At 56.4% G+C, this 27,572-nt stretch overlaps 1 protein-coding gene across 2 annotated transcripts; it reads right to left on the bottom strand.

The window, feature by feature from the left end:
• Positions 1-565: 565 nt before the first annotated feature.
• On the bottom strand, positions 566-23,068 carry TFAP2E (transcription factor AP-2 epsilon). 2 transcript variants are annotated; one of them, XM_037382035.1, is made up of 8 exons: positions 22,930-23,068; positions 22,377-22,823; positions 21,988-22,039; positions 7,709-7,927; positions 4,899-5,127; positions 4,519-4,637; positions 1,478-1,619; positions 566-1,055 (listed from the first exon to the last, which is right to left on the bottom strand). In XM_037382035.1, exons 1-8 carry the CDS (start codon positions 22,954-22,956, stop codon positions 767-769), a joined length of 1,524 nt encoding a protein of 507 aa, XP_037237932.1. In that variant the 5' UTR covers positions 22,957-23,068; the 3' UTR covers positions 566-766. The 2 variants fall into 2 exon arrangements, with proteins under 2 accessions (XP_037237932.1, XP_037237933.1); XM_037382036.1 differs by lacking the exon at positions 7,709-7,927.
• Positions 23,069-27,572: the final 4,504 nt, after the last annotated feature.

Raw genomic sequence — 27,572 nt, 5'->3', positions numbered from 1 at the left:
TGCTTTCTCCCCAGCTGTGACCGCAGCAGTCGGGAAGGCTCTCCTCGTCTGGTTCCTGCCCTGGGAACCATCGGGTGTGCGGTTTGTTCCTCCCCGCGTGGCACGGCTCAGGGCTCCTCAGCCTGGGGGAAAATCCGCCTCGAGTCTCACTTTGAAAACTGTAAACGAAGTCTGAAACCGCTTTAAATCCCAAGCAGTTCTGCTGGCAATTTTTTTTCTTGGCCTGGCTTTAGGACTGGGCTGTAGTTGGGGAAATGGGAAGGTTTCCTGTGTGTTTGCCTGTCAAAACCAGCTGATAAATCCAGGTACAGCCACTGATCCAACTCCCTGCCCTCTGCTGCTCATGCTTCTGGTTCTTGCATTGATGAGGCTTTTGCTCTTTCTTCTTGGTTTTTCAGTTGCAACAAATTCCCGGAGCATGTCAGGATTTCACTATGGGTTTTTAAAAAACGAATCAAAATAAAATTGCACATGACTTGGCTTCCTGCATCCACAATCAAAAAAAAAAAAAAAAAAAAAAAAAAGGCAAAACCCAAGAGCCATCAACCTGGCTTTTTTTTCTCAATCTCACTACGTCCATTAGAGTTGTTTTCTTCTTAAATTCTTTAAATTTTTTTTTGTCTTTTCTTTGTTTGCTTTATGAGTTTCATCCAAGTTCAAATGTAGCAGTTCAGAAAACAGTGCACTGGATCATCTTTCCCCCCCCCAGTGCTATCTATAGTGACCGGGAAAAGCTCCCACCAGGAAGAGGGAGGGAGACAGCACGTTATTTCCGATGCTTCACTTCTTTTTCTGACGCTTTGGAGTCCCCGGCTGCGTGGCCGTTCCCTGTGCTGTTCATGAACATTTTATCCAGCCCCTTAAGGGACTCCACCAGGTAGTTCTGGAAGGCCGTGAGCGCTGCGCAGATGGCTGGGCCCCCAAAGCCGTGGGTTATCAAGCTGAAATGAGTCAAACAGCTCTGGACACCGGGCTCTAAGATGAGGGAGGGGCGGCTGTTCCCCAGCGGTGAGCGATCCTGGGCTATCAAGTCTGCAAACTCTTTGCAGATTTGCCTGAAAGAGAGAGGTTTGTGTTACTAGAAAGGCTGTTGGGAAGCTGCAGGGGTGTAGGTGTGTCTGGGGGTCCTTGCCCTGCTCCCTGCCCGAGCGGCTGCCTCCCTGCCGGGAGTTTTGGGCTCCAGCCCGGGGAAAGCCCCTGGGTGCAGGGTCAGAGCTGGTGCAACTGCTGCTGCTGCTTCCAAGGGGCACGTTGTGGCAATGTCGACGTGCTCCCTGGGCTTAGGTTAACCTCTCCCAGGCAGGAGCAAGCCCTTCAAGCCACGTAGATTATTCACCTTGCTGCATATCTTTCAGGTCTGTGTGCAGCACGGGAGACCATCTCTTCCCCGCAGAAGAGTATGCTTTTGGGGCTAATGCTGCCCTTCTGGGCTGTGGATATCTTAACGCACCAGTGGCTCATTGCCACCTGTACTCACTTGGTAGCCAGCAGCATGTTTTTCCTGGTGTGGAGCTCCGTGGGGTCGGAGTGCTGTCGGCACAGGTACTCTGCCGCCGCCTTGGCTGGGAACTCCGTTTCACACACGTACCCAAAATCCCGAGCCAGGTGAACGGCTTCACCTGTGAGCAGGACAGATTAACAAGCTGTGTCAACACCTGCGTGGAAGGGGGAGCGCTTTCTGTGGCAACTTCAGCCATCTCACTGGTGGGGCTGATTTCTGCTGGGACTGGAGCACTTTCTCAATTGCCACCCAAGAGCTCTCTCCACTCGGTGCAGAGACACCACTATGAGTTTCTTATACTCATCTGTCAGGCAATTAGTCTGCGTAGGTTCAAATGAACCACTGTCAACTCTAAACTGAAGCTGGTTCCTTCTTTTGCCAGCTTTTAAAAAAGCATTAAGATGGTGCTGGTGTTAGAGCAGGATGAGGTGTGACTCTGGGCTGCTGCTCCGAAGGGCAGAACGTCAGAGATGTTTCTCACTTGGGTGCTTCCCTTGCTGCATCTTTCTTTCCCTATTTATTCCAAAATTTCCTGCTTGGCCTCTCCAAATTGAGCTGAGATTTAAACAGGGGCTGGAGGGTGAAAAAGCGACCTTAGTCCCTGACTGCTAGACAAAACGGGGATGTGAGAAACGGGCAGAAGGAAGAGGTTTACATCCTCCCGCAGCGAGCAAGGGCCCTCGGGCTGGACGCGCAGGCAGCGTATCCATCACCCCGTGGAAATGCCCACCCATTGATGGAATTGATCCATCTCCAGGCGTCCCCGTGGAAATAATCAGAGCTGATGGCAATTGATCATGCCCAACACCCAAAATCCCGGTCGGGCAGGCAGAGCTAATTTGACTTGCCCCCCTGCTGCTCATATGTATTAAGCCATCCATCCTAATAGCATTAACCTAGATCCCACCACGGTCTCCCCAGCTCCCGGAGCTCAGTCTGTGAAGCCACATTATGGGGACTGGCCGTGCTTCCCTTATAACATCTCTTCATTTCCTTCTTCAACTCCGTCTCCACTTCATTTCCTCCTCCAAAGGAGCAAGTAAGGTAAACCTAGAGAATCAGAACTGCCGTTGTCTATAGGTTAAAAAACACTCAGAAAGTAATAGCTGCTGAAAAATGGTCATTGTGACACTAAAAAAGGGCTTCGGGACCCCATGGCGAGAGCCCAGGCTGGAGCCAGGATTTATTTCCTCCGTGAGTGTGCGAGAGGCTACACGGCTGATTGTCTCAAAGGCGATTTCGGTGCTGGCTGGGGGAGGTCGCAGACGGAAGGGACAAGGCAGTCGAGCTTTTGAAAGCGGTGTCACAGCCACGCAAGGCAGAGCCCAGGGGAGGAGAGCGCTCGTGGGGCACGGGCCACCGCAGGCAGAGGGGCCGCAGGAGCCTGTCTGATGCACGCTTCTTTCTGAGAGCTTAAGGATGTTCCTGAAGTTGAAATACAGCCCTGCTGCTCTCCTGGGTCCCTGCAGGAGCTGCTCTCACAGAGCAGGTGCCCAAGGGAGGGCAAGTGCCTGGTGTACGTGGCGAGGGCTCCCGAAGGAAGCTGCGTTTCTACCTGCAGCCCCTGTGGTGCTTCCTGGGCTCCCCGTTCTCCTCCATCTATAGGAATGGCAGGGGATCAGCGTAAGAAAAAGTATATCGTTAGCACTCAAATAAACACCCAGTGTTTGTTGGGTTTTCTTAAATGAAAGGATGCTGGGGAGGCAGAGGGGAGAAAACAAATTAAACCAAGACAGCAAATGTCCAAGAAAGAGGGTGCCTGGGGCATAGGGGCACAAGCCAGTTTCTGCGTGCTGAGCAGTGACAATGCAATGGCACCTTCCTCTGGGTGAAGCATCTCCCAGTACCATAACACTTACGTGCAAGAGGAAATTACATCCATCAAGCACACACGGCACCGCTCTGTTATTTACTATGAGCTGGTAAGCAGTAACCAAAACATCAGCAGCCACCTGAAATCAAAATGTACGTTTCTTCCTTCCTTTCTTTCTTTCATTCTTTTCTTTCTTTTCTTTTAATGGAAATCAGCCTTTCATTCAGCACGAACCAACTGCCCTCAGTAACAACCTCCGCCTAATGAAGCGGGTCATTTAATTTGCTGGCAACAATGGAGATGATTTTCTATTCAGAAACTGCAGGCAGCTGCCTCCAACACGCTGGGTACAAACACAATGGATTCCAAAGCTCGGAGGGAGTCAGAGCTGTCATTGCATTTGTTTGCGTCCCGTGCCTTTTTCTCCCAAGAAGCGGTGGGGACATCATCCTTTCCATAGCGCGAGAAGTAGGAGGGGAGCAAATAAACACGCGGCTTTAAGCAGGGGCACCTCACGCATCGAGGCAGGTTGCGCGCTGCCTGCCGCCCGGTTTCCGTAGCTTAGCCCTTAATGCCACGCCCCGAGGACAGCTACTACAAACTTCACCTCCACCTGCAAGACCTCAGAGCTGTGCGGCATCTCCTCCAGGTTTCGCTTGTCCCCTGCCGTCCCAGGGAGGAGGGCAGGACTCCGACACGGGGCACCTCCTTCTCACGGGGGACAAGAGACGGACCTGAGCATGGTGATGGAGCCCGGACAGAACAGGGCGATGCTGGCCGAGGGCGGCACGGTGGGCAGCGCCTGAGTCGCGCCCTGAGTGCACGGTGGTACGGAACAGCTGCTAAATCCTTGGCAGCTTTGTTCAAGCTTTTTTCTGTTTGGTCTCTGTGAACCTAAGCGTTATTAGCGCTAGTTCGCAGGAACCAACGGTACCCTGAGCTATAGCCGCAAGGAAGCTCGCAGCCCCGTTCAGGCTGCGGATGCCTTTTCCCCATGGTCTATGACTGGTCCGACAGAAATGTCTGAGTTTCAGCAGACAGACGTGCTTGGATCAGCACGGAGACTTAGGGATATTTCCAGTCTCACTCGGTGGTGGCTGCTGCATACTTTGGTTTAAGCGTTCTTGTTTGTGGAAAGCTGCAAATGAAAGGGATTGAAGTTTCGGCACTCCCAGCCTCCGTGGGAGTGGAAAGCGACTCTTACCTTCCACGAGGGATGTCAGCAGGGTGACATTGGCAGCTTTGCGCCTTCCTGCAGGTAGATTTAGTCCGATTTTCTCTAACCTTTCCCTTAAACACCGACCCCCGTTTTTTGATTTTGCTCTGAAAAGAGAAAACGAGGGAGGAAAACATGACGATGTAATTAATGTTAAAAGAACTATAACTAATCTCAGTTTAAGCTTTTAGGTTTGCAAGGCAAGAAGAAAAAGCAACAAAAATGCTATTCCCCAATACACCACCCACCCGAATTTCTCCCGTCTGTTATCCTGAGGTGTAAGAGGTGGTGCTGAACACAAAGCTTGCTTCAGCATCACCTCCCATGTTCAGCCCTGTGCTGTCCCAGGGCTCTCAGGAGCAGCTTACCTGCGGAGGACTCCGCCGAGGAGAGAGGCGTTGAGACACTCGGGGGGCGAGAGCCTTCTCTGCACCTCCCCGACGGTCACCTTGTACTTGGAGGTGGAGCTGAGAAGAGAGAGACGGCCAGGCACGGAGCAGAAGACCTCGTTGGGATTTGTCACCCCTCCGATCAGGCCATCTTTGTTCATGGACAGGGTGGAAATGGTGGTGCCATTGGCCTTCGAGGGGATGGGCACTGGGAGACAAGGAAGGAAGAAAGAAGAGGAGATCATGGCTGAGAGAATCCCGAGCCAAGGAAGCTGCTGGGTGACTCTCCTGGCAGCTTTCTAGCCCCCAGCACCCGTCCGCCATCCGCAGACGTCAGCATGGCTGGCTGGGATATCTCAGTTAGTTCCTTATTTTCCTCAATAAAAGAAGAGAGGTGGGGTGATGAAACTAAAGAAAGAAAAAAACAATGGAAGAAACCTGGCCTCTGCTCTGCCTGCTTTCCCACGCCTCCCAGCTCTGCTGTAATTAAACCCAAGGGTTTGGGCTGGTCTGGAAGGCTGAGGACTGGCCGCAGCATCACTGTCTGGACCTGTGACCAGCTTCCCCTCCCCGGCTCCTCTGGGCACCCTGTGGCGGTGGGGTGGCGGGGCGAAGCGCTGGCTCATCATGCTGCCCTGGGTGCCGTTCCTCTCCCGGCTTTGGCACGGGATCACGGCTGCAGCCCAGCTCTGCATCCCACCGGACAGGCTCAACGGGGCTAAGCTGCATCCTTCACACCCTGCGTAAAACCCGGGAGATGCTGGGGTGGCCGGGAGCTGCGTTTGCCCCTGTGTGCCCGCAGGAACCAGGGGAAAGAGCTGCTTTGACTTCAGCTTTGGGATTAGCCCCACAACAAGCCACAGCCCTAAACTTTCCTCATCCCGGGCTTAAAGGAAGCTTGAGAAGATCAAGCCAAATTAATCCAGCACAAACTTCCTTTTACTTAATGGGTAAAAGTCAGTTAACACAAGAGGTCAGACTGCAGCGCCGCATCGGGCCTGTGGCATCGCACCCGGCACGGTGGGCACGGTTTTCCCATACGTCATTCCAGTAAGAAACATTCTTAGACGCAATAAAGGTTTATAGGTTAAAACTGTGGCTGAAACTTGTGCCAAATCTCTTTGGCTTTTATGTTCTGAAATTAATAACCAATTTAACTCTGGAAAAAAAGCAGGTTTTGAAAGAATCCAAAGAGGACTGCAAATGCCATCGCTCCAGATCATGCCGGCGCTGGCACGCCTTGTGGTTCCTTGGTAATGACTGTTCCACAATGCACATTCAGATGGTTCCTGCGAGTAACACAGCAACGAATACCAGGGCGAGATGCAGGTTTTATAAAGGAAATACACATGCCCAAAGTGAAACAGAAAACCCGAAAATTAATTGGGGAGGGTACATAGACTGAACCTATTAGGGGGCGCTTACAATCAGCATATTGTAAATACAGCTCAACAACTTGTTAGCGTGGCAATAAAAAAGTAGCACATGTTACATAAAAATGGGTAATGTTTTAAGACTAAAAGATGAATGGAAAAGAGCTAAGGTACGTGAAGTTTCCTCTCAGCGTGAAACTTGTACAAAGTCAGGGGACTGAAGGGCAGGATGCACTGGTGCCCTGCTGGAGTCAGCAGCTGCGGTGCCGGCATTTGCCAGGACTGGAGCCTGGTTGAGGGATGTTCAGGGAAGAACAAATAGGGGAACATCACCATGAGACGTAGGAAACCAGAGCTATTTCCAGGAAGCAGCAACTTCAAAGCTTTCTTCAACAGTCCCAGAACAGGTTATATTTGTCTCTAGGGGACACCCTTAAAATAAAAAGTCAGAGCATGTTTTACAAACATCCATGCATTGCTGCCAAGGCGTGTGTCACCTCGGGTCCCGGCACCCGGCGGATGTGGGTTCTGCTGCAGCAAGGGCCACCCCCAAACCAGACACCCCTGGAGAGCAGGTGTTGCTTGTAGTACCATATACTTTGTCTGTCCACCAAGAGCTCTGCATAATTTATTTACTTGCATATTTGTGCATGCCTGAGATCATGCGGTGGCGTGCATTCAAGCCGCATGCGTGGCTTGGGACCTGCTTACACACGAGGGACTGGGCAGCCATGCAGGAGAGAGGGGAATCGTGCCTCGCCACACATGCCCGTGACACACGGCGTCTGGGGAAGAGGCAAACACCAGAGCCTACGGAAAACCGGGCTGGAGGTCTGTCCAATGCAAGTCGCCCACGCGCGCCGGCAGCGTGCGGGGCTGGGAAGGCACGGATGGATGCTGATGCACAGCATGGAGACACCACAACACTTTTGAAACACACACTGGCATGATGCTACTGTCAGAAACAAATCCCCTTGAAGGCTGTAACCCAGAGCCTTCCGCTGCCAAGGTTAATGCCGGGGCGGTCAGGTCAGCCCTGCTCCGTGCCACAAGCAAACCGTGCAGGCAGCAGCACCGGGCGCCCGGAACAGAAGGTGAACATTGGCATTGCTCTTCTGCCTCGAGGCCTCAGCCGAGGCCAGAGCCCTGGCACATTCGGCACGTGCCAGCGTGGGACAGGGCCGCCCGTGGCACGGAGAGCTGGCACCCTCAGCGGCGGGGCGCAGGGGGTGCCAAGGGAGGGAGGGAACGGGCGGCTGGCCCAGCATCACGCAGAGGTTAGCGGCAGCGCTGGAAACTGAGCTGGTCTCTTGAGTCCTGTAACAGTGCTTCATCCATTAGACAACGTTGCCTCAATACAAGAACAAACATAGCCACATTCGCCATTAATTATTAATGATTGTTATTTGGCCTCACCTGCTGCTGTTTGCCTGGTCTGATCTGCAGCTTGTTTGCCCATAAACATGCTGCAGGAGGGAGACAAGCTACCATTAAAGCCTGACAGCTTTGTTTCCTTGGCTTTTGGGGAACCAAAATTGTCTCTTGTCATCTGAGTAAACCAAAAGTCCCCCTCGATCTTCAGTTGCTGCTTTCCCGTTCCCGCAAGCAGCAGGTGATCGGAGCACCTGAGCCAGCCTGCAGACAAGAAGGAAGGATGAGACCACCGCGGGTCGGCACAGCACGCAGCCGACAGCCCAGCGCCCCGGCGCGCCAGCACGCCGACCCCCTGCACCCGCTGCCGCCGCGGGCGGGAGCCACGGCACCCTTCCAAACCACGAGGGGTGCATGCAGGCGCTTGGCCCCGCTGGGAAGCACGACGTGCTGCTTCGCACAGCCTCGTGTCCAGGGTTCGGCCCAGCCACGGGGCAAAAACGGGGTTTTCACCAGGAGGTTTCTGAGGACGCGAGTGGGAGGCACTCGGTGCCGCTGTGCCCGAGCGGAGGAGCAGCTGGGCAAGGCACAGACCCCAGCCCCACGCGGCACTTTGCAGCTGGGAATAGAACCGTCACGTGGGTGTCACTGCACTGCTCGTCCCTTCTGAGGTGCCCTGGGTTCAGGCTTGGCACGGGGGCAGGATGACACCTTGCTCTCAGTGAGCTGGTCTCACCCTGCTCATCCCCACGGCATCGGCGTGGGCAGGCTCAGCTCCTGCTCCTGACCGCGGAGGATGGGGTTTGCGGCAGAAACACACCCCAGAGATGCTCATTCACACGGGGAAGGACCGACGCATCACGCAGGCTGACGAGGGAAGGGTTAGATGCTGGTGCCCTGGTGCTCAGCCCCCTCCCTCCAGGCCTGATGAGTGGGACAGGGCTCAGCTGGGCCACCCCACCCCAGGAAGCTGTAAAAGGCAGGGCACAGGCTGCCTCTTCCTCTGCAAGGCTGTGTTTGGGTTGATTCAACAAAGAAAGAGGAACAAGAGGCCACCAGTCTTCTAGCAACAGTTTACAAAACTCCTGGGGAGTTTGCGGTCTTTTTTTCTTATGTCTATCTTTGCTGTCTGCTATTATTATTATTTCCAAATTCATTTCCTAATTCGCACATGAGCTCTGTGAGCTGCGGGATGGATGGGTGAACAGAGGGTGAGCTGGGGAGCCTGGGGCAGTGCTGGGGGAAATCTGTTCCCAAAAGCCAGGAGCTGTAGCCAGACCCACCGGTGCTGGTGGCCTCTGAGCAGGAGCCTTGTAGCAAAGACGCAGCCAAATCTGGTGGAGCGAGAGGGTGAGCATCCGTGTTGTGCTACTGGGAGACGTGTTCAAGCCAGAAAGACTGGCGGGGGGGCTTTTGAGATAATGAGCTGCCACGTGGGTTAGTGTTGCCTGGGGAGCTGGGGACAGCAGGGGAGAGACTGAAGCCCTGGGCATGGTGCTGGTGGGGTGAGACACTGGAGAGAATGGAGATGTGTCTGCATGGGGGAAGGGTCAAAAAAAGACATCTCAGTCTGCTCCCTGAACCCCCTCGGTCGCTGGGGCCTGGTTGCTTCACTTTGTCTCCCTAAAGTTTTTTTGCTCTTTAGTTACCAGGTCCTCCCGAGAGTTTTTTTCCCCATGGGAGGGTTGCTTAGTTCACAGTAATCCTGCTACTTCTAATTCAGAAATCCAAAAGGCTTTGATTGCTGTTGCTGATGCTCGGCTCCTCGCCTAGAGGTGAGCTCGGCTGCAGATTTCGCAAACTAAAGCCCCAGTGAAGCATCTGGACCTGGCGAGCCTCCGCTTGTGGGGATGCTGCAGCTGGGCTGGACGCAGGCAGGCACTGCGGGGCTGCATGGCACACGGGTCAGAGGGATCTGATTTGAAAGGGAAAACTGATGTTGAAACAAGATTATGTGGACAGACCTCAAAGAGCTTCACAGGTTGCTAATCCCCAGCCCGGTGCTGGTTACAGGACCAGCCACTTCAGTCATTAACTCGCTCCCAGTGCCTGTGTGAGCTGGCTCGTTATTGCAGCTGGGGAAAATTGAGGCACAGAACAAGTTAAATGATTTACCAAAGATCAGGTCTGTGGGCATGACCTGAATGCACACGCTCCCGGTCTGTGGGAATGCTTTTCCAAGCAACCTGGGTTTTAACTATTGCCCAAGTGTTAGGAAGCGCGGTATAGAAAACTGATTAAGGATGGCCTCCAGTTTTGTAACTCCAGACTTTCTTTTCAGTGCTGTGAAATAGTTGTTTGCCACAGAGTCGTCTTGTCTCGTGATGCTTTTGTAGTTTGAAGCGGAGAATGGCAGCGTATCAATAATCGGTGTACGGTGCCTCGCTGAACGCGGGAAGGGAAACGATCCTCGTGGCACAACATCACGGGAAGCATTTCCATGGGGCTCGGCATCTCGCTGCTGCCTTGAACGCTGCGAGGCAGGTACCGCTTCCAGTACATTATGTGTTTCATGTGTGCATCAAGCAGCAGCAGCAGCGTGACACAAACTCCCGTGTGAGTCGGTGCTCCGCAGCAGTTACACGTGGCTTTGGCTTCCCTTTGAACCCACGAGGCTTGGGATCTCCCACCAGAGATGCCTTTTTCATGCTGAGTCAGGTCTAGTTTGTCTTTTAAACATACCCTGGGTGTAGCTGTCAGGTGATGAAACTCGCACCACTCTTTTGCTGTGGCGTGAAAACCCCTGATTCAGAGAGAGCAAGCAATTTCAAAACACATCCTGGTTTCAAAGAACACCAAAGGCTTCGTCCCTTGATTTCCCTGAGCTGGAGAGCACCCTGCGTGTGGCTGTGTCCCCGCAGCCGGGGGAGGCTGCAGCCGGCTCCCTGCTCTGCCAGGGAATTGTTTTATGACACTGGGCAGGTCACCCCCTCGGTCTGGGCTTGACTGTCTCCAGCAACAAAATGGAGATAATATCATCCACCTGGGAGGGATGCTGTGATACCCAGTTAAAACTTGCCAAGTGCTCCCTGGATGAAGGATTTCTCCAGGTGAGAAGTCCCTGGGTGGTAAATGTAGCCAGGAGTCAGTCCAGTGCCCAAGCACAGGACATGATGATGGTCCCTGCAGGTGCAGACAGGCATGCCATGGCAAGGCAACCCCTGTCAACACGAGAGCCCGATACCTCCGGCGATGCTGCAGGAGCAATGGGATGCCACAGCCTGGTCTCTGGGAGGGCTTTTCAGGAGATACTGGGCAGAAGCATGAATGAGAAGAAACAACCACCACTGAACTGATGATGGCTCAGTTGTGAGTCTAGTGGATGGAGTAAGGAGCCTGGTGCCTTCGAGCTGCCCCAAGATAAAGCATAAAGCTTCTGACGCTTTTGTTCTGGTTTGCAGAGGCGGGTCCCTCGGCTTTTAGGTTCCAGGTACAAAGAATATGGAGGAAAAGAAACCCGTTCTTCAAAGGCCTTTGCCTAGGAACCTAGAAAGTATCGGAGAATCTCCAGCTTTCCCCCTGAGTTCCAGCCCAGACTGACCCACGGCCCCATGCCTCTGCTGCCTCATGGTCTGGGGTGATGATGCTCCGTCCCTGAGCTCCTGCACTGCCTCTCCCTTCCCCGTCTGCGTTCACAAACATTTCTGTCTGAAACTACCACAATCATTCCTGAAAACAGATGCTTTTACATGTAAATATTCAGTGCAAAATGTATCTGCAGCCTGGGCTCAGGCTCTGTGCGTGGGTGCTGCCAGGAGCTGTGGGATCACCGTGCTTTGGGGGCTGACTGCACACCGTCAGCTTTTGGTTTTAAGGGAAAAAGAGACTTTACCTACAAAAAGACAAAGTACTGACTCATTTCCATATGAGAAATGTGCTACCTGCTTGCAAAATGATTTGTAAGCAGGAAAATTTGTGGTACTTGGAAATGAAATTGCTTATCATGGTGTTATTTGCTCAGTTTCATTTCCAGCTGGAGCTTGGGGTGCTGCAAGGGGGGAAAAAACAAGTCCAGAGGGAACATGCAAATCTCTGCCCGTCTTACAAGTCTGTTTTCTTCTCTCCTTAGATACATTACAGGTAAATCCTCCTCCTCAGCCACGTAGAGTCCCCGGATATTGGAGCTTTTGTTGCAACATCTCTTTCAAAAGTGGGAGTGTGCTAGTTTAGATTGCATTTTAAAGCCGTATCGGTTAATCCTTTTAGGAGACTACCTGGGACAAAGCAATCTCTCATCTTCAGGTACAGCACTGTCTCCAGCCACCCCAAAAGCATCTCAGCCCCCCCCCGGTCCCCATGCATGGCCATGCACCGCTCAGCTTGGCTGCGTCGGGCATTGCTGCGGGCTCAGGGCAGCCCCCCAGTAAAGCTGTGGGAGACCTGAGCTGTGCTGCCCTGCAAGGGGACACCTGGGCAAACCTCTTTCGGCCACTCCTTGCTGAGGTTTTGCTTCCACGATATTGCAAGCCCAGTGATGAAGCCCCCGAGCCCCCCGGGCTGTGTTCCCTGGGTGTCCCCGCAGCTCTGCCCCTCTCCGGGCAGGCAGCGGTGGGGGGTGCTGGCCGGTGGGTGCTTGTGCGTAGCCCCTGGTGAAAGGTGCTCCAGCAAGGCGAGGGATTACTGTTTTCAGGAGGGGCCTTCAGTGAACTAATCTAACCTTCGTTTGAATGTCTCTGATGTAAATTATAAGATGGAGATATATACAGGCAGACGTAGCTGCGTGTGTGTGTAAGCCAGAGGCAGCTGCTCCTACCACCGCTTGAAAAGCCCTTTTTCACCGAGGAGGTGCTGTGGAGTTCAGCTGCTTCGATTTCCTGGTGTTTCAGCAGAGAGGTATTTATTGATGGTCCGAGGAAGGAGGTCAGTGCCATCAGCTATATTTCAAACCTGCAGCCTGTAATTATCCTTTCTTCCCAGAGGGGATTATACAGGTATTTTCTTTATCTTGAATGCACAACCTGAACCGAGTCCCCATGTCAAAGAGCCTCTCTAGGAAACGCTGTAATCGGCTCGGAGGCCTTTTCAAATGGAAGGATGGAAAGAATCTTGTTTTTATCTCTGGGCTTTCCAGATTGCCGAGTCCTGATAGGGAAATGGATCTTGGACCCTCGCGAGAAGAGAGGGAGCAGGGATACAACTCCACAGCCTCAAATTATTCCCATGAGAAAGCTAATCAGGAGAGGTCCCATGCCTATGCAAAGCTCCTGTATTTAACAGTTTGTTTCCCATGCAAATCAATACATTAGGTTACAAACTAAATGTTAAGGTGCCATGTGATATTAATTGCATTTTTCTTTCTGTGCCTCTGTTTTACCCAGCAAAGTATCTGCCACCATGTGTCACCGCAGGTGTCTCCTGGGGGGCTTGGGGACAGATCGATGGGGCAGGAAGGTTCAGCCACCCCAGACCAGCAGACACGATGGCTCGGTGAGAGACAGTACCGGCTTAATACCTTGTGTCTTGGTAGGAATGGCCAATCAATATAATCACAAAATTCACTCAGACCTGCCACAAAAGCACCCTGTGCTCCCTCAGGACTGGGAAGGGGATTAGCAAGTGGTCTGCTCATGTCAGCTCATGCATTTCCCTGCTTTACTGTTTGGGAATGACTCGGCCTCAGATGTGCTGCTTGGTCAGAATAGCTTGTGAAATTTTTTGGAAACCGCTCACAAACAATTTGTTGTGCCTTTCCACACATTTCCCTGCTGTGCTTCATTTTATGGACTGGGCTGTGCTGTCTGGGGAGCCTCTGATGTCGAAGCCTGGACAGTAACCTCAAGAATACCCCACAGGAAAGCAGAAAATATCAGTGATTAAAATGTCCTCCTAACGAGTGAAACCCAAATGCTCGAACCTTTGCCAGAAATGAATGAGAAAGGGTTTGGTTTCTGCTTTTGAATGTTGAAGTGGATTTGCAGGTATTTATTGCACATGGGTTTTGCTTTTTGTGGAAAGAGCCGCTGTGGTGCAGCAGCATCCCCATCCCCTCCTACCGCTGCGCTTCACTCCCACCTCTGCGACTTCATTTGAAAAGTCAGTTTAATGGGGTAATTCAGATTATTTCACTCCCCCTGCTTCAAAATTATTTTTTTTTCCAAATCTGAAGCTAATCCCTTTCCTCTTTACGTTAGGAAAACAACAACTGTTTAAAATTCAGCTCAATTACAAGCTGCTTTGGGTGGACCTACGTAGCTCTGCTTGCTTGGAATTCGCGTGTTTCACAGCACAGAACACGCAGGTGTTGGGAAGGCAAGAACTGGAAGGGGAGGCTGGAGAGCCCGAGGATTTAAGCCAGAGGAACTGGAAACCTGTGCTGCTCCGTGCTGATGCCAAGGAAAGTTTCTCCTCCAAAGTCACCCAGCCTGGCACACCCGCCGCTGCTCTGCCCTGTAGCATTAACCATCACAGGTTTATTCATTTAGCAGCACAAACTCCCATTACATTTTGGCAACCAGTCTATGGGATCTTTATGTGTTTAAACAGTATAATCCATTTTACAGTAACATGCTTGAGAGGTTTTCCCTGTATTCCCTATAGAAGCGCTGAATTTGTGCGGCTTGGATCTACATAATCTAAAAAGGGAGAACAAAGATGCAGTGTCTTCCGTGAGCGGTGGCGGATCCCATGTAAGCCACGGTGATGTTGTTATCAATTTGTTAAAATGTATTTAGATCATTGAAGGGCAAAAGACCCTTCAGCAAAGATTAGACATTAATAATAATAATAGAAAAACACTTCTCCTCGTATAGAACTTGCTGCCAATCCGCAGAGCATGCGGGAGGGTTTTGATCCGAGCTTCAGACCGCAGTAGTGCCGGCGGGTCGGTTCACCTGCTGCTCCGGCATCGCCAGCTCACCCGGGGATCACTGGGGAGAGGTGCTGCTCGCCCACTATCCCACAGACAATACTTTTCCTTGCTCGGGAGATGCCCTGGGCTTCTAACCCCTGCGTATTGGCGGGATGCCGGGCAAAGCAGACGTGTTGCAGCCTGGGCACACACCGGGGAACACCTCTGCGGTGGCACAGGAGCCACCACAGTGAAGGAGCAACGTCCACATCTTCCCCTGGGCAAAACAACCCCTACCAGCCACAGAGAGAGCGTCAGGAGAGCCTGGCCAGCTGTGCGGGGCACATCTGCACACAGGGGACTGCGGCGCAGCTTTTGCAGCATCTACAAGCTCTCTGATGACGTTCCTTCAGTGACTGCCCTCATCTCTCACTAACTCGGATCTTGTGGTCGAAGCAACCCTGCGTACCCTTGGTGGGATGCTCTGCTCGCACCCCGCCAGCCCCGGGACTGCAGCCCCACGGGGCCACCTCGGGGCTCTCAGGGAGCCCTGGGGACATGGCAGCCCCACACAGCCACCTCACTGGGGACACCGCTTGCTCCCTGCGACCTGTTTGACCAGTCCAGAGGGAATAGGGCCTGACCCGCTCCCTCGATTGCTGGCGCCTCGGCACTGGGGTGACTGATGCCAGATAAATGCCTGAGATAGAGGGTGGGGAGCTCGGCCCGGCTGGAATCCCAAGCACGCGCTGCAGGAGCTGCGATGGTTTTTTCGGCTGCAAAGGTGAACCTGCTGACAGCTGCCCTGGCTCCTCAGCTGCTGGCAAGCTGTATTCTGGGACATTTAATAGCAATGGGTAGCTTGGTCTCATTTCTAGCAATTCCTCCTCACTCCCTGGTGCTTCTCTGCTCTTTTCCACCAAGTCACAACACTTTAACCTCTCCCCAACCCAAAGGCGATACCCGGACACAGCAGAGCTGGGTATGGGACAAGGCACAGAGAGGAGAGCTGAGCGTGTAGCAGCTTCAAGCATTATATCCACATTTGCTAATTAGTTCCTCCATTAAGAATTAAAATAAACAAACAAATGGAAGGACAGCAAGAATGAGTAATTCCCTCGGATCACACAGGAAAGGGTGGGATGGTTTAGTGGTTAGGGTGCTAGTCTAGGACTTCAGAGAGCCTCGTTCAGGCTCTTCAAATAATTAAGACAGATTGCAAACGTGTTTTTTTTCTGAGATCACATATCTTGGAATATTACTAAATGGGGGGGAATGGTCTACATTTGCTTCTGCTCTGCTGCAGACGCGGTGTGACCTGGGCTGGAGGCATATGAACAGGTCCCCGTGGGTCTTGCCTGTGTTGGTGCTGCCATGGGTGGGTGCCTGTGGGACCCTGGTGAGTCACACGCTGGCTGTCTGGCACATCTACAGAATTAAGATCTCAGAATTAAGACCTCCCTTGTGGGGCTGATGTGCAGACAAGCACCACAGGGTGCGTGTCACCCAGCTGAGGCTGTTCCTGCTGACCCTGCTGCCAGCCCACCGGCGGACAGCCGTCCCCGTGGAAGCTGGGGCTGTGGCATAGCAGCGATCCGCCGCTCAGAAGGATGGAAGCACGTGCTGTGCTCTTCCCCAGAAGCTTTAATGCCTTTACACAGCTCTTCAAATTACAGAGGGAGCACCAGGGGTGGCTGGGGACAGCACGGCCCCTGGTGACCCCTTTGCCCACGAGTGGGGATGGCTGCAGCCCTGCCCGGCCAGCAGGGTCTGAGCACCGGCCAAACCACCGAGCTGCAAAACTATCCTGCAGCCCCAGAAAAGGAGGTAGAGGTGCTCCACGCCAGCCCATCCCATCCACGGTCCCTCACTCGGAGCCGTCCCATGGAGAAACCTCACCTGGGCTCCATCTCCGGGAGGAGAAGGGCTGTAGTTTTGACTCACAAGCCACATGCCGAATAGCAACCCAAGCTGGCTTTTCTGAACCTACCCTTTAAGAGCTGCTCTTTATTTCTAACAAAGAAAAAAGAATTCATTTAAAAACATCTAATTAAACAGTAAGTCATGACAAGGTACATGAAACTTGGAGATAACACATGCCTGGGAGGCAGTGGGGAGGTTGAGACAAAGCCCAGCGCCTTCACCGGTACCCGCGTGTGTTATCTCACACGAACACACACCTGGTTTTATCCTGGTGCAATTATAGGGCATTAAAAATATAATTTTAATGGAGGAATGGTGATCTGGATGCAGTTCAGAGTAAAAACTTTCTTTTAAGTTGCTCTGTTTGATTAGTAGGTGTTCCTGCCCCACACGCCTGTGTGCGCGAGGGAGAAGTGCCCGGATCGGGCGGTGTGACTGTTCTGATGAACGCTGTATCTCGCGGTGTGTGCGAGGGCTTGTCTGAACTTTGAAGCCTTTGTGAGCAGCGCTAAGACAGCAAAACCTCCAGTCAAGACCCAGCTTGTCCCAGGTGAGCCCCTTTTCCCACTCAGGCACACTACCGCCACAGATAAAGCTGCAGAGAGCCGGGAGGGCTCTGCCGGCCGAGCTCAGCACCATCTGACTGGAGTCCAAGCACCTCCACCCACGTCCGTGGACAGTCTTATAAAAGATGTGTCTTCACAGCCCCAGGTGTTTTACGGGATGACCTCATTTATTACCTTTGCTCGTCACAGGAAATGATGTTTATCTAATCTACTATTCTTTCAGGATGACTTTTTTTTTTTTTTTCCCCTGCCACATCTGGCTTCACGCGGCATTTCTTACAGCTCAATTCCTCGCTGCACCGAAACAAAGGAGAAATGGCACCGCTGCAGCCACGCCAGCACCCCAGTCCCACCGGCAGCCCCACACATGAAGCCCACGGGGAGTTTTTGCTTCCAAACCTGGAGCTCGCGTGCGGTGGCAAGTGGATCTGAGGCTCTCGGTCTTAATCTCCCTCCTCTGCTGCATTCTTTAGTAGTGACAGCTACTTCTTGCAATATTTCTAAATGTGGGCTCGGAGCACTCTGAGGCACAGCTTTCCATCCATCTGTCCAGCATCCAGCCAAACAGGTCCGCATTCCTCAGCAGAAACGCTAGCCCTGCCACTCCGGAGCAGCTGAAAAGCTTCGGATGGAAATTCAAACAAGTCACAAACACAAGGGAGAGCGCAGCGGCCAAATCCTGCTGCCTCAACGTGAAGCCAGGGGAGCTCGATCCCCACTCTCCATGCAGCGCCCGTGTGCCGTGCATGCCTGAGTGCCGGCGTGAACCCACGCGGGCTACACCCTGCTCTGTCTCTACTCCAGGTTGTAAAATGCCACAGCCAAAATTCTTGCCCGTGAGCAGGGTGCGCAGGCCCCTGCGGCTCTCCCCGCTCCTGCTGCTTACAGGGCCCCATCTCTCAGGACCCCAGGCTGCTCCTGTGCCCAGCGTGCCCCCGGGTGCTGGGGAAGGAGATGTGTATTTTTCTTTGTAATAAAAAGGCTCTGGCAGAAGCTTTCCGCTGATCCTGAAAGGATGTCAAAGCAATAAAACCCCTCCTTATTTTATGACCAAGCTGCAGGATTTTTTTTGCTACTGAGCACAGTGGCAAAAACACTGGAGTTCATCGACAGAAAATCCCCCTCTCCTCGCCACACCGAGGGAAGGAGCAGGACCAGCTTGGGGCTTGCTGGGAGTCTCCAGGCATTTCTCTGGTGGGATTCACGTCCAGCCATGAGTAGCTGTCCCAGGAATCCAAACACCAGGGCAGCAGGTGAACAGAGCAGAAAATGCCTGTAGCTGCTGTAGCCTAAAGCAGCCAGAGACCCCGACTAAACTTTTTCAGGGTTCATTTTACCGTTTTCAAGTCAAATATATTCCTGGTCTTATATAAGTGCTTGGGAGGAAAAAAAAAAAAAAAAAAGGGAAAAACCCAACAAGACCGAAACAAATAAAATTAAATAAAAAGATACAGAAACCCATTTCTAAAATACTTGTGAAAAACAGGGAGAACGAACGCACGCATATACAAAGGCTATTCACAGAAGCTCTGCTGTCCTGTCCAAGATTTTATCCATTTAATTCCTAAACTAAATATATCCCCCCTTTGTCACGCCAGTACGGGGGGAAGCTCGTCCTCCCTTTCCCAGCGCTGCCTCCCCCCCCAGCACCCCGGGACCCCAGCCCCAGCCCCACCACCACCTCAGGGCTGGTCACGGGAACAATGACCCGGGGCCAGTCCCGAAAGCACCGGTGGGCACCGAGTCGGGAGCACCTCATTTCAGCCCGGACACCCCCCGCCACGGCGGGACCCCCGGGCCGCCCCCCTCTTCCTCCTCCACTTGCTACATGCGAAGCTACCTGCAGCAAAAGGGGTGTGTGGGGGAGAGAGCTGCTGGCGCGGGACACCCCACCACCCACCCCGTATCAGCCCTCAGATCTCCCCCTAAAATCCCCTGTCGCGATATTAACTGCGGAGAGCCTTGAAGCTTATTGAAGAAGGAAACGGGGAAAAGAGCAAACAGGCGGCTGGGGGCATCGGGAGTCCCCTCCATCTCCCTGCTCCTGCTCCTGCCCCCCCCCCCCCCCCCCCCCCATCTCCTGAACATCCCCCCGGCCCCGGAGCCCCTCCCCGGGGGCTGCTGGCCGCCCGTTTGCTGCTGCTTTGGACGGGGGGTCCCCGCGCTCGGCTGGAATGAAAAGCGCCTCCGAGCACCGGAGTTAAAAGGTGGCTTCAGGGATTTGGGGCAGGTGACTAATATTTTGTTGAACCAGGACAACAGTATCTCGGTAACTAATTAAGGAGAGATTTATCTGTTTTCACATGCACAGATTTATATCAGGTTTCTGTCCGACGGCCATCCCGTCAGGAATTCCGGGATTAATCCTCCCCGGTGCAGTATTTGAGAATCTCGGCGCGATTTATGATAAAACTGCGCTTTTTCCCGTTGACCCTCCCTCCCCACGGGGAGAATCCCCTGCCGTCCATTTGCACACCTCCTGCCTGCAAACCGTTTATTTTTTTATTATTATTATTATTTTATTCGAGTGTAATTCATTCCGGCCTCGGGGTCCGAGGCTTCGCCCTGGGCTCACCGCTCGCCCCCGTTGCGGCAGGGAAGTAAGAACGACGCTGTATTATATATTAAAAATATATATGTGTGAAAAATTTAAATAAAGCAGACTGCAAAGTAATTCATTCGAGCGGAGGGCAGCGGCGCTTGCCGCTCCAACACACCGCCCGGTAGGTCGGGACCCGCACGGCACCGAGCACCGCTCCCCGGGGCCACCGGGGCGACCGGCCCGGCCGGGGGCTGCTCGGGGGGGCCGCCCGTGTCCCCCCCGCCCCCGACAGATGCTTTGAGTTTGTCCATTTCTCAGCTGCTGCGGTAAATGGGGGGGGGTTGGGGTGCCGAGCAGAGATGGGGGCACCCTGGCAAGCGCATCGCTCTCGAACCCCGAGCGCTCTCCCAAAGGTAGTTTGCATCTTTATGCCGAACACAGCAGGGAGGGTGGAAAAAAAAACCCCACCAACAAAACCAAACCAACACCAAAATTAAACAATAATAATTTTAAAAAAAAACAACCAAACAAAAAACAAGAGAACCGGTGGAAAGAGCAAGAGTGGGAAGAGCAGAGGGGCTGCAGACGACTGCAGCCACAAGCCCAACTTTTAGCTGGGTTTTTTTCCTTTTTTTTTTTTTTTAAATAAAAGAGACTAGAGGATCTCTGGCACTAAACAACAACAAATCCTCCCGATGGGAGACGAAAATTTCGAAGGAATGGCGCGTTTTGAAAAAAAGGAAAGGGGGGAAATCAAACCAAAATCAAACCAAAATCAAACCAAAATCCGAACCCACGGCAACTCCAACCCAACTTCCAGACAAATACTGGCATTTCGGCACCCACGGCCGGCGCGCACACACCCCGCAGCTTGTGGCAACCATTTCTCAGGCAAGGATATTTAATGGAACGCCTCTCATGTGTTCTAATTAAAGCTAAAATAATTACGGTCATTAATGCTTCACTGAAAGGCCGCGTGTAATGAAGCTGCGCTCTTGGAATAACAATTTCCACGGAAAGGGGGTCGGAACGCACCGCGGGCGCGGCTCCCTCCTGCGAGTAACGATCGCGATAGGCGATGTCGGCGGGGGAAGAGCGGCACGATCGGGATATTTGTCCCGGGTTGCCGGGGCTGGGCAGCTCCCGGGGCTGCGGCCAGGCAGTGGGAAGCGGCCCCCGGCCGGGAGCGGGGCCGAAGCTCGCTGCGAGCTCCGGGTGCAGCCGGCGACCTAAAACCTCCCGGTTTCGGCGGCGTTTCGCCGGAGCCAGCCCCCCCTCGGCCCCCGGGGCGCTCGGCCTTTCACCCAGCGACCCCGCACCCCGCTGGGCTGGGGGCACCGGGCCTGCCCCCGTTACCCCCTCCCGTTACCCCCCCCCGTCCAGCCCGCACGGGCCGCCGCCGTTTCGTTTGCCGGAGCCCGCACCGGGGAGCTGCGGTTCCACACGCCTTTTCCAGCCACGTATTTTTTCCTTTTGTAAAAACCGGCGGGGAGAAGCCAAGAGTAGCGCTTGAATAGTTCATACGAGTTATGGCCCCGAGCAGCCGCATAAATCGCTCACGTCCCCTCTGCTCCCAGCGATGCCCCGGTGAAGTTTTTATTAGAAAAATATTTTACGGAGTTGAGCTGGTTTAAGCACGGGGCTTTGTCTGGAAGCAGAGGGGCAGTTCAGCAGGTGGAGGAGAATCGGCAGTAAATTAGGAGAGGCGATGGGGGGCACCGGGCGGGGGGCACCGGCCGCCGGGCACCGGCCACCGTGCGGGACCCCTGCCCGCAGCCCCTATTCCCCGCGGCGGCCCCCGGAGGGAGCGCCGGGCCTCCCCGCCCGTCCCCGGGGTAAAGCCCCGGTTCTGGAGCCGCAGACGGGGTCCCCCCGCCGGCCCGGGTTGGTGCCGAGGCGGGGGGCGCGTAGGGGATGCTACCCGGCCGCAGGGACGGGAAGCGCCGCTTCCCACAGCCGCGCCACCGCCTCGCCCCCGTTAACCGTCCCCTTCCCCCCGGTACTAGCCCCGCCGAACGGGCCCGCTTCGCCGTGGGCCAGCGCTTTCCCCGCCCGGGGCGGTGCGGAGCAGTGCGCGGCCCCGGATGCCTCCCCTGCCGTCGGGCGCAGGGCTCCGGCCCGGGGCGGCGGGACCGGGGGGCACCGGGAACTGCCGCCGGGCCCCGCCGGGGCATCCCCGGAGACTTCCGACGCGAACTGTCCGCGGCCGCCGGCGGGGCTGGTTCCCGGGGCTCCCCGATTGCCGGGGCCGCCCGCCCGGGCCCCTCGGTGACCGGTCCCGGGAAGGAGCGGCGGGCCGGGGGCGGGCGGACGCGCTGGCCCGCCGGGACCCGCCGCTTTCGTTTCAGTCCGGCCGGGGACAGCGGCGAGCCCTTCCCGACGGGAGGGGAGCGACCCCGCGGGACGGCTGGCGCGGGGGGAACCCGACGCGGGGGAGCCTCGAGGGCAGAAGAGGGGCGAGGAGCCCGGCCCGGTGCCGCGTCCCGCGGTGCCGCCGCGCTCTTACCTTTCTTGATCACGGACTGATCGAGCAGGTTCATTCCGCCGTCGTCCACGGCCTGAAAGCACCGAAGCAAGAGCCGTCAGCCGGCGGTTCCCGGTGCGGACGGGCACCGGCCGCTCAGGGCGTGGGGACAGCGCGGCCGGAACCCGGTCCACCCGCTGCACCAGGTCACGAGGAATCGTTAGGGCACGGGTAAGTCCCGGTAACGGGGCTCCCGGCCCGGCGGCCCTCCTTGCCCGGGGGTACGGACGCCGCAGGGCCCGTCCCGTCCCGCCCGCAGGGACCCCCTCACTCCCACCCCGGGGCGCACAGGCGGCGGTAGGATCGGTCCCCGGGGTGCTGCTCCCGTCTCCCCCGGACACCCTCCCCAGCCTCCCTCCGTCCCCCGGTACCTGGATGTCCTCGATGCCGTGGTGGCCGAGGCCGTGGAGGCCCAGCGGGCCGTCGGCGAGGCCGTGCCCGCCGTCGGGCAGGCCGTGCAGCAGGCGGGGCACGGCGGGGTACTCGCGGCGGGGGTCGAGCCCCAGGGCGCGGTGGGAGGGCGAGAGCAGCCCCGCGTCGTCCTGCCGGCCGCGCTGCGGGGGCCAGGCGGGCTGCTGGTGCTGGTGCAGGGGGCTGAGCGCCGCGTAGGGGTCCGCCAGGTGCGGGTAGCCGGGCTCCTGGCCCTGCGGGTAGGGCAGCGGCGGCTGCGGGTAGGGCGGAGGGAAGTAGGGCGGCTGGAAGTCGGCGGCGGGCGTGTGGCAGAGCGGCGGCGCCGAGCCGTAGGGCGCCTGGTTGAGCGCGGGCAGCTGCGGCAGGCGGGCCCCGGCCGGTGCCCCGGGCAGCCCCTCGGCGCGGTCCTGCGGCGGCGGAGACAGCGGCGGTGAGGCGGGCGCGGACCCCCGGCCCCGACCCCCCGGCCCCGGCCCGGCCCGGCCCGCCCGCCCGCCCCCGGCCCGCACTCACCATGCCCGGGTAGCTGTGCACTAGCATCTGTGCGGGCCCGCGGCGAGCCCCGGGCGGGCCGGGCCCCGGGGGTGCCCCCGTCTCCGCCCCTCTATCCCGCCGGAGCGGCGTCTCCCATCGCCCGCCCGCTCCTCTGCGCCGGCCCCGACTCCATGCACGCCAGTTATAGCGGCGGGGGCGCGCCCGCCGCGCCGGGAGCGCGCGTCAGAGCGCGGGGCCGGGGACGCGCCGCCCGCTCCCGCGGGGCCCCGACGGCTCCCGACGGCTCCCGACGGCTCCCGACAGCGGCCGTCGGGCGCAGCAGGACGGCGGCGGGAGGCGGCTGGGGCGGGGGGCGAGGGGAGCCCGCCGCCTCCGGGAGCGCGGCCGGTGCCGCTCCCCGCGCCGTCGGGCGGCCCCCCTCCTGTGTCGTGAGGTGTCGCTACCTCTCCCCCCGCCGGTGCCACCCGCGGGTCCCCCCGCCCCGGGCCGCGCCGCCTGAGAGCCCTGTCGAGGGGCGCCCCGGGCCGTGCCGGGGACCGAGCCCCGAGGGCCGGGAGGGCCCGTGTGTGCGGGCGGGCTGCGGGACCGCGGCGATGCTCTACGGTTTGACTTTATTAGCCCGAGCGGGCAGCGGGGGCCCCGGCTGCAGCTGCAACCTCCGCCCGACGGCGGCTGGAGCGGGGCCCGGGGCCGGTCCTGCCGGGAGAGCCCGGGGGTCACCCGGTGGCGCTTCCCCCTCCTCCCCGAGGGGGAGCAGGGAGCCCCAGCCCGGGCCTGGGGGAGAGGGAGAAGTGTCTGGGGGTGCTCCGGGCCTGGCTCCCCCCGCGAGGGGACGGGCGGGAGGGCGGGCGCCGGGCGAGACAGAACCAGGGGAAACCGAGGAGCAATGACAGGCAGCGTGCCTGCCTCCCCGCCCTCCATCCCTCCCTCCTCCATCCCTCCCGCCTCCTCTCCATCCCTCCCTCGCCCTCTGCTTGGGCCCTCCCTCCGGGGCAGGGCGAGGCGGGCCCGCAGCACCGGGCACCGCGCGGGGCGAGGCGGACGGACGGGGCGGCCCTGCCAGCGGCACGGAGGGCTCCTCAGCGACACCCACCCCCCACCCCCCCGGGGGCTGCACACCCGCACGGGCACCCGCACGCTCGCACACCCCACACGCGCACCCCTGGACACCCGTGGCCGCACTGGGGGTGGCCGTGGCCCCGCGGGGTCCCCGCGGTCTCACCGTGCCACCCGCGGGGAGCGGGCTGCCCGCTGCTGCGCAGGAGTTTCCATTGGTGTCAGCGCGGAATTTGTGTGCGAGCGGAGAACAACCCCGTCACCCCCGACTGTAACGCACCGCAATGTGTGATCGACATTAACAAACACAATCCCACATTGCATTTAATTTAATTCCACTCTTCCTGCCCCGAGCTACAGCTCCCTTCATTTTCATTTTTCCTCTGAATTCCCACAACTCAGACCTCTTTGATTTCCAGGTTTAATTAACAATGCTCATTAAATGAATTTTTATTCATTTCTTTTAATATTACCCTGCCACCTGTCTTTAGGAGGCAAGGGCTGATCATTTATTCTAATTTATTTCTATTAAAGATGGCATTTAAGGGAGGGAGGAGGGATGTGCAGAGGTGTAAAGGGCTGATCTATTCAAATCTCTTCATCCCCCTCACATGCTGTTCAAGGACGCTGCTCCTGAAAGTTCTGTATTTATTTTCCACCAGATCCATTTCATTTGCTAGGAAAAATTGGATTGGACATGCTGTATTTTGCAGTTATGTTCCAGTTCATTCTTAACATCCCTTGCTCGTCTAGTCCGTATAATGTCAAGTCTTTATTCATCTGAAAGAGGTGAAACTGTGCAAAATCCAGGCGGGAAGGGCCAGGAGCGGGCCTGGGACTGTGGGGCGAGTGGGATGATGCTCCCTGGAGGCAGCTCAGAGGGAAGCTGTTTTTTCCACCCAAAAATGAGAGAGCCGAGGAAACCTGCAACGCTGACAGACAAAGGGAAGGAAAAACAAAAGGCAAAGCTGCCCCACTGCTACCGAACAGGCCTGGCAAGCTGGGCTGGTGGCAATGTGGTGGGCTGGGGCAGGGGGCCGAGGCAGCCCGAGTCTGGGCTCACCCCCCCCAGCCCAGCCGGTGCCCAGGAAGGGGCCGAGGGATCTCGCAGCAGACAAGAGCGAGCGGCTGTGGCTGGTGCTGGGGGCTGTGCGTGTCCCTGCCGAAGGTGAGCTCTGGCCGCTTCTCTCCTCCGGGCGTGGGGCAGCTCCCCGCAGCTTCTCCACCCTGGCACCCTCCGCCGGGAGCACAGGCAGCACCTTCCAGCCCTGGGGTCCTGGCCAGCAGCACGCTCAGAGCCCTGCAAGCACCTGAACGGTCCTTGCAAGATGCTTGAGACCTGCCCGGATCCCCCCCTGCCCTGTTCCCTCTGTCCAGCTTTGCTAAGAGTGTTCTCATCTGCCCGGTGAGAGCAAAGCAAACCCATGAGTGTCTCATGGGCAGGAGGTGGCCACTAAGCACCAGTGGTGATAATGAGCCATTACTCGCTTTAGCTTGCTGTCCCCCGAGGTCCCAGGTAGTGCCAAGGCCTGTCACACTGGGCACTGCACACACACTGTCCCAGCAGCTGCCTGGTTCTGTTACTGGGTCAGCACGGCCAGAGCATTTGCTGGGGGTCACGCGGACGCGGGGTGCTCAGAGGCAGCTTTCTGCTACTCTTCAGCCTCCCAGTTTAAGGACCACGTGCACATCCAGCTGTGCTGGTGTTTTGCTCTGCCAAACATGTTTTTGCTCTGCCAAACATGCCAAACATGAAGGTCCCCAACACGAGATCTGCCCCCTCACTCCCAGCTACAGGGGGGCGTTCGCTGTTGGTCTGGGACAGGTCTCCACCCCAGGGACCACTTGTGTTTTCACCCAAGCCAGAAATCTCTGAAAAACTGGTTTTGTAACAAAGGTCCCAGTGCTCCTTCCCAGGGAGATCAATGTGTGTGCCGGCTCTTCCAGGAGCGTGTGAGGGGCTTGAGGCAGCAACCTTTGCTTTTGGGGGTCAGCAGCAAAAATACCTGCTGAGCAGGGCAGTACGGGCATGGAAATGAAAGTATGTGAGCGCAGGTCTCTGCGCCAGCCAAAGATGAACTGGTTCTTCTCCAGAAGCCCAGCTCCCACCAACAAACACCTCAGAGAAACATGGGCTGCTCCTATCGTTTCCCACATCCCCTTCCCAGGAAGCCAGGTGGGGAAGGAAGCTCCTTGCTGTGGGGCTGGAGAGCCAGGCAGGGCTTTGGGGAGGACGTGGACCCCATCGAGGGGTGTGCAGGGAACAGGGCAGCCCCCCCCTTGGTGCTCAGGCCTCCCACCCTCACCACCCCTGCTACATCTTGCGGCAAGAGGTTTGTGGGAGGGGGCTGCGCTTGGTTCCTGCAGCGCAGCAGCCAAATAACATCACATGAAATATTTAATTTTATTGCCAGTGCTTTTGGGGTGGTCTGAATAAACACTGTAAGATAATGTATGCCATGGTCAGGTTTGCAATGGCATTATGACATTTAAGCTGTCAAAGCAAAACAGAATGTGCATCTGCTCCTCTGGGGCCTTATCCATCTTGTCCAAGCCACGGTGAATGATCATGTTGTTCCTGGAGCACAGTTTGCTCTGGGTGCTGCTGACTGCAGTCCCACTCTGTGCTGGGATCTCAAAGCGTTGCGGCAGACCGGGGATGCTACGTGATGCCATCATTCACCTTCCCGGCACTAGAGGATTGATGCCTGCAGATGCTGAGTGCCAGCAGCAGAACATGTGGCTGGGCTTGCAAAGCTTGGGAAGGCCGAGGACTTTGAAGCCTTAGCCAGGCTGCTGGGGCACCATCTCTCCTGCACTGGGCTGAGCTGCCCCGGGGTGTGCCGGGGCCTGCAGACTGGCACAAGCAGAGCCAAGGGAGATGTCCACATAGCAGGAGGCCTCCACCAGCCCTGGTGCTATCCCCTCCTGAGCATGCTGTGCTCCCTGTTGTCAGAGCCCTGTGTCTCAGGGAGAGAAACCTGGGTGCTCTGTCCGAGAACGTGTTTGGAAAGTGGTGTCCTGGGACAAGAGAGCAGTGATTTTGCTCAAGGAGCCCCAGCATTTGCACAATGCATCTCCCCTGGTACCCAGCCTGGTAACATTCCAGAGCAAGGCTAGTGTCTTACCCTGTCCTCTGTCAGCTCAGGAGCAGCCAAGAGGAGTGTGTTTGGTGTTATGCAAAGAAACAAGCATATGATGAGCCATCAGGGTCTCTGGGAGGCTCCAGCTCTGGCAAAGCATGGAGGGTCCTTACTACACCTTTGGTAATGTGACTTTCCATTGAAGAGCGTGAGAATGAGGGACAGGTGCTCCTCTGCAAGCACCTGTTGGTGGCCAAACCCCACTGCCCCAGGATGTGGTGAAGGAAAAACTGGAGGACTTCCCTGGGCTCTTGGTTTGCTCCCAGGTAGCCTGCCTGGGAATTAAAGACCAGCAGCCAAAGGCCTCCGGGTCTAGGGCTGCTCTGGTCTTGGACGGGGTCCTGCAGGCCCATGCTGAATCTCCGGTCGGGTGCTGGGGGAGCTCCTACCGCTGCCTGCGGGGCTGAGCAACGGCCAAACCAGCACGGCTAACCGCAGCGAGCCCAGTGCACTGCTGGGGGA

Source organism: Falco rusticolus, chromosome 3 (genome assembly GCF_015220075.1).
Source record: "Falco rusticolus isolate bFalRus1 chromosome 3, bFalRus1.pri, whole genome shotgun sequence".
Lineage (NCBI taxonomy): Eukaryota > Metazoa > Chordata > Aves > Falconiformes > Falconidae > Falco > Falco rusticolus.
The sequence above is the reverse complement of the archived record's forward strand: the minus strand, read 5'-3'. Positions and strand labels throughout refer to the sequence as shown.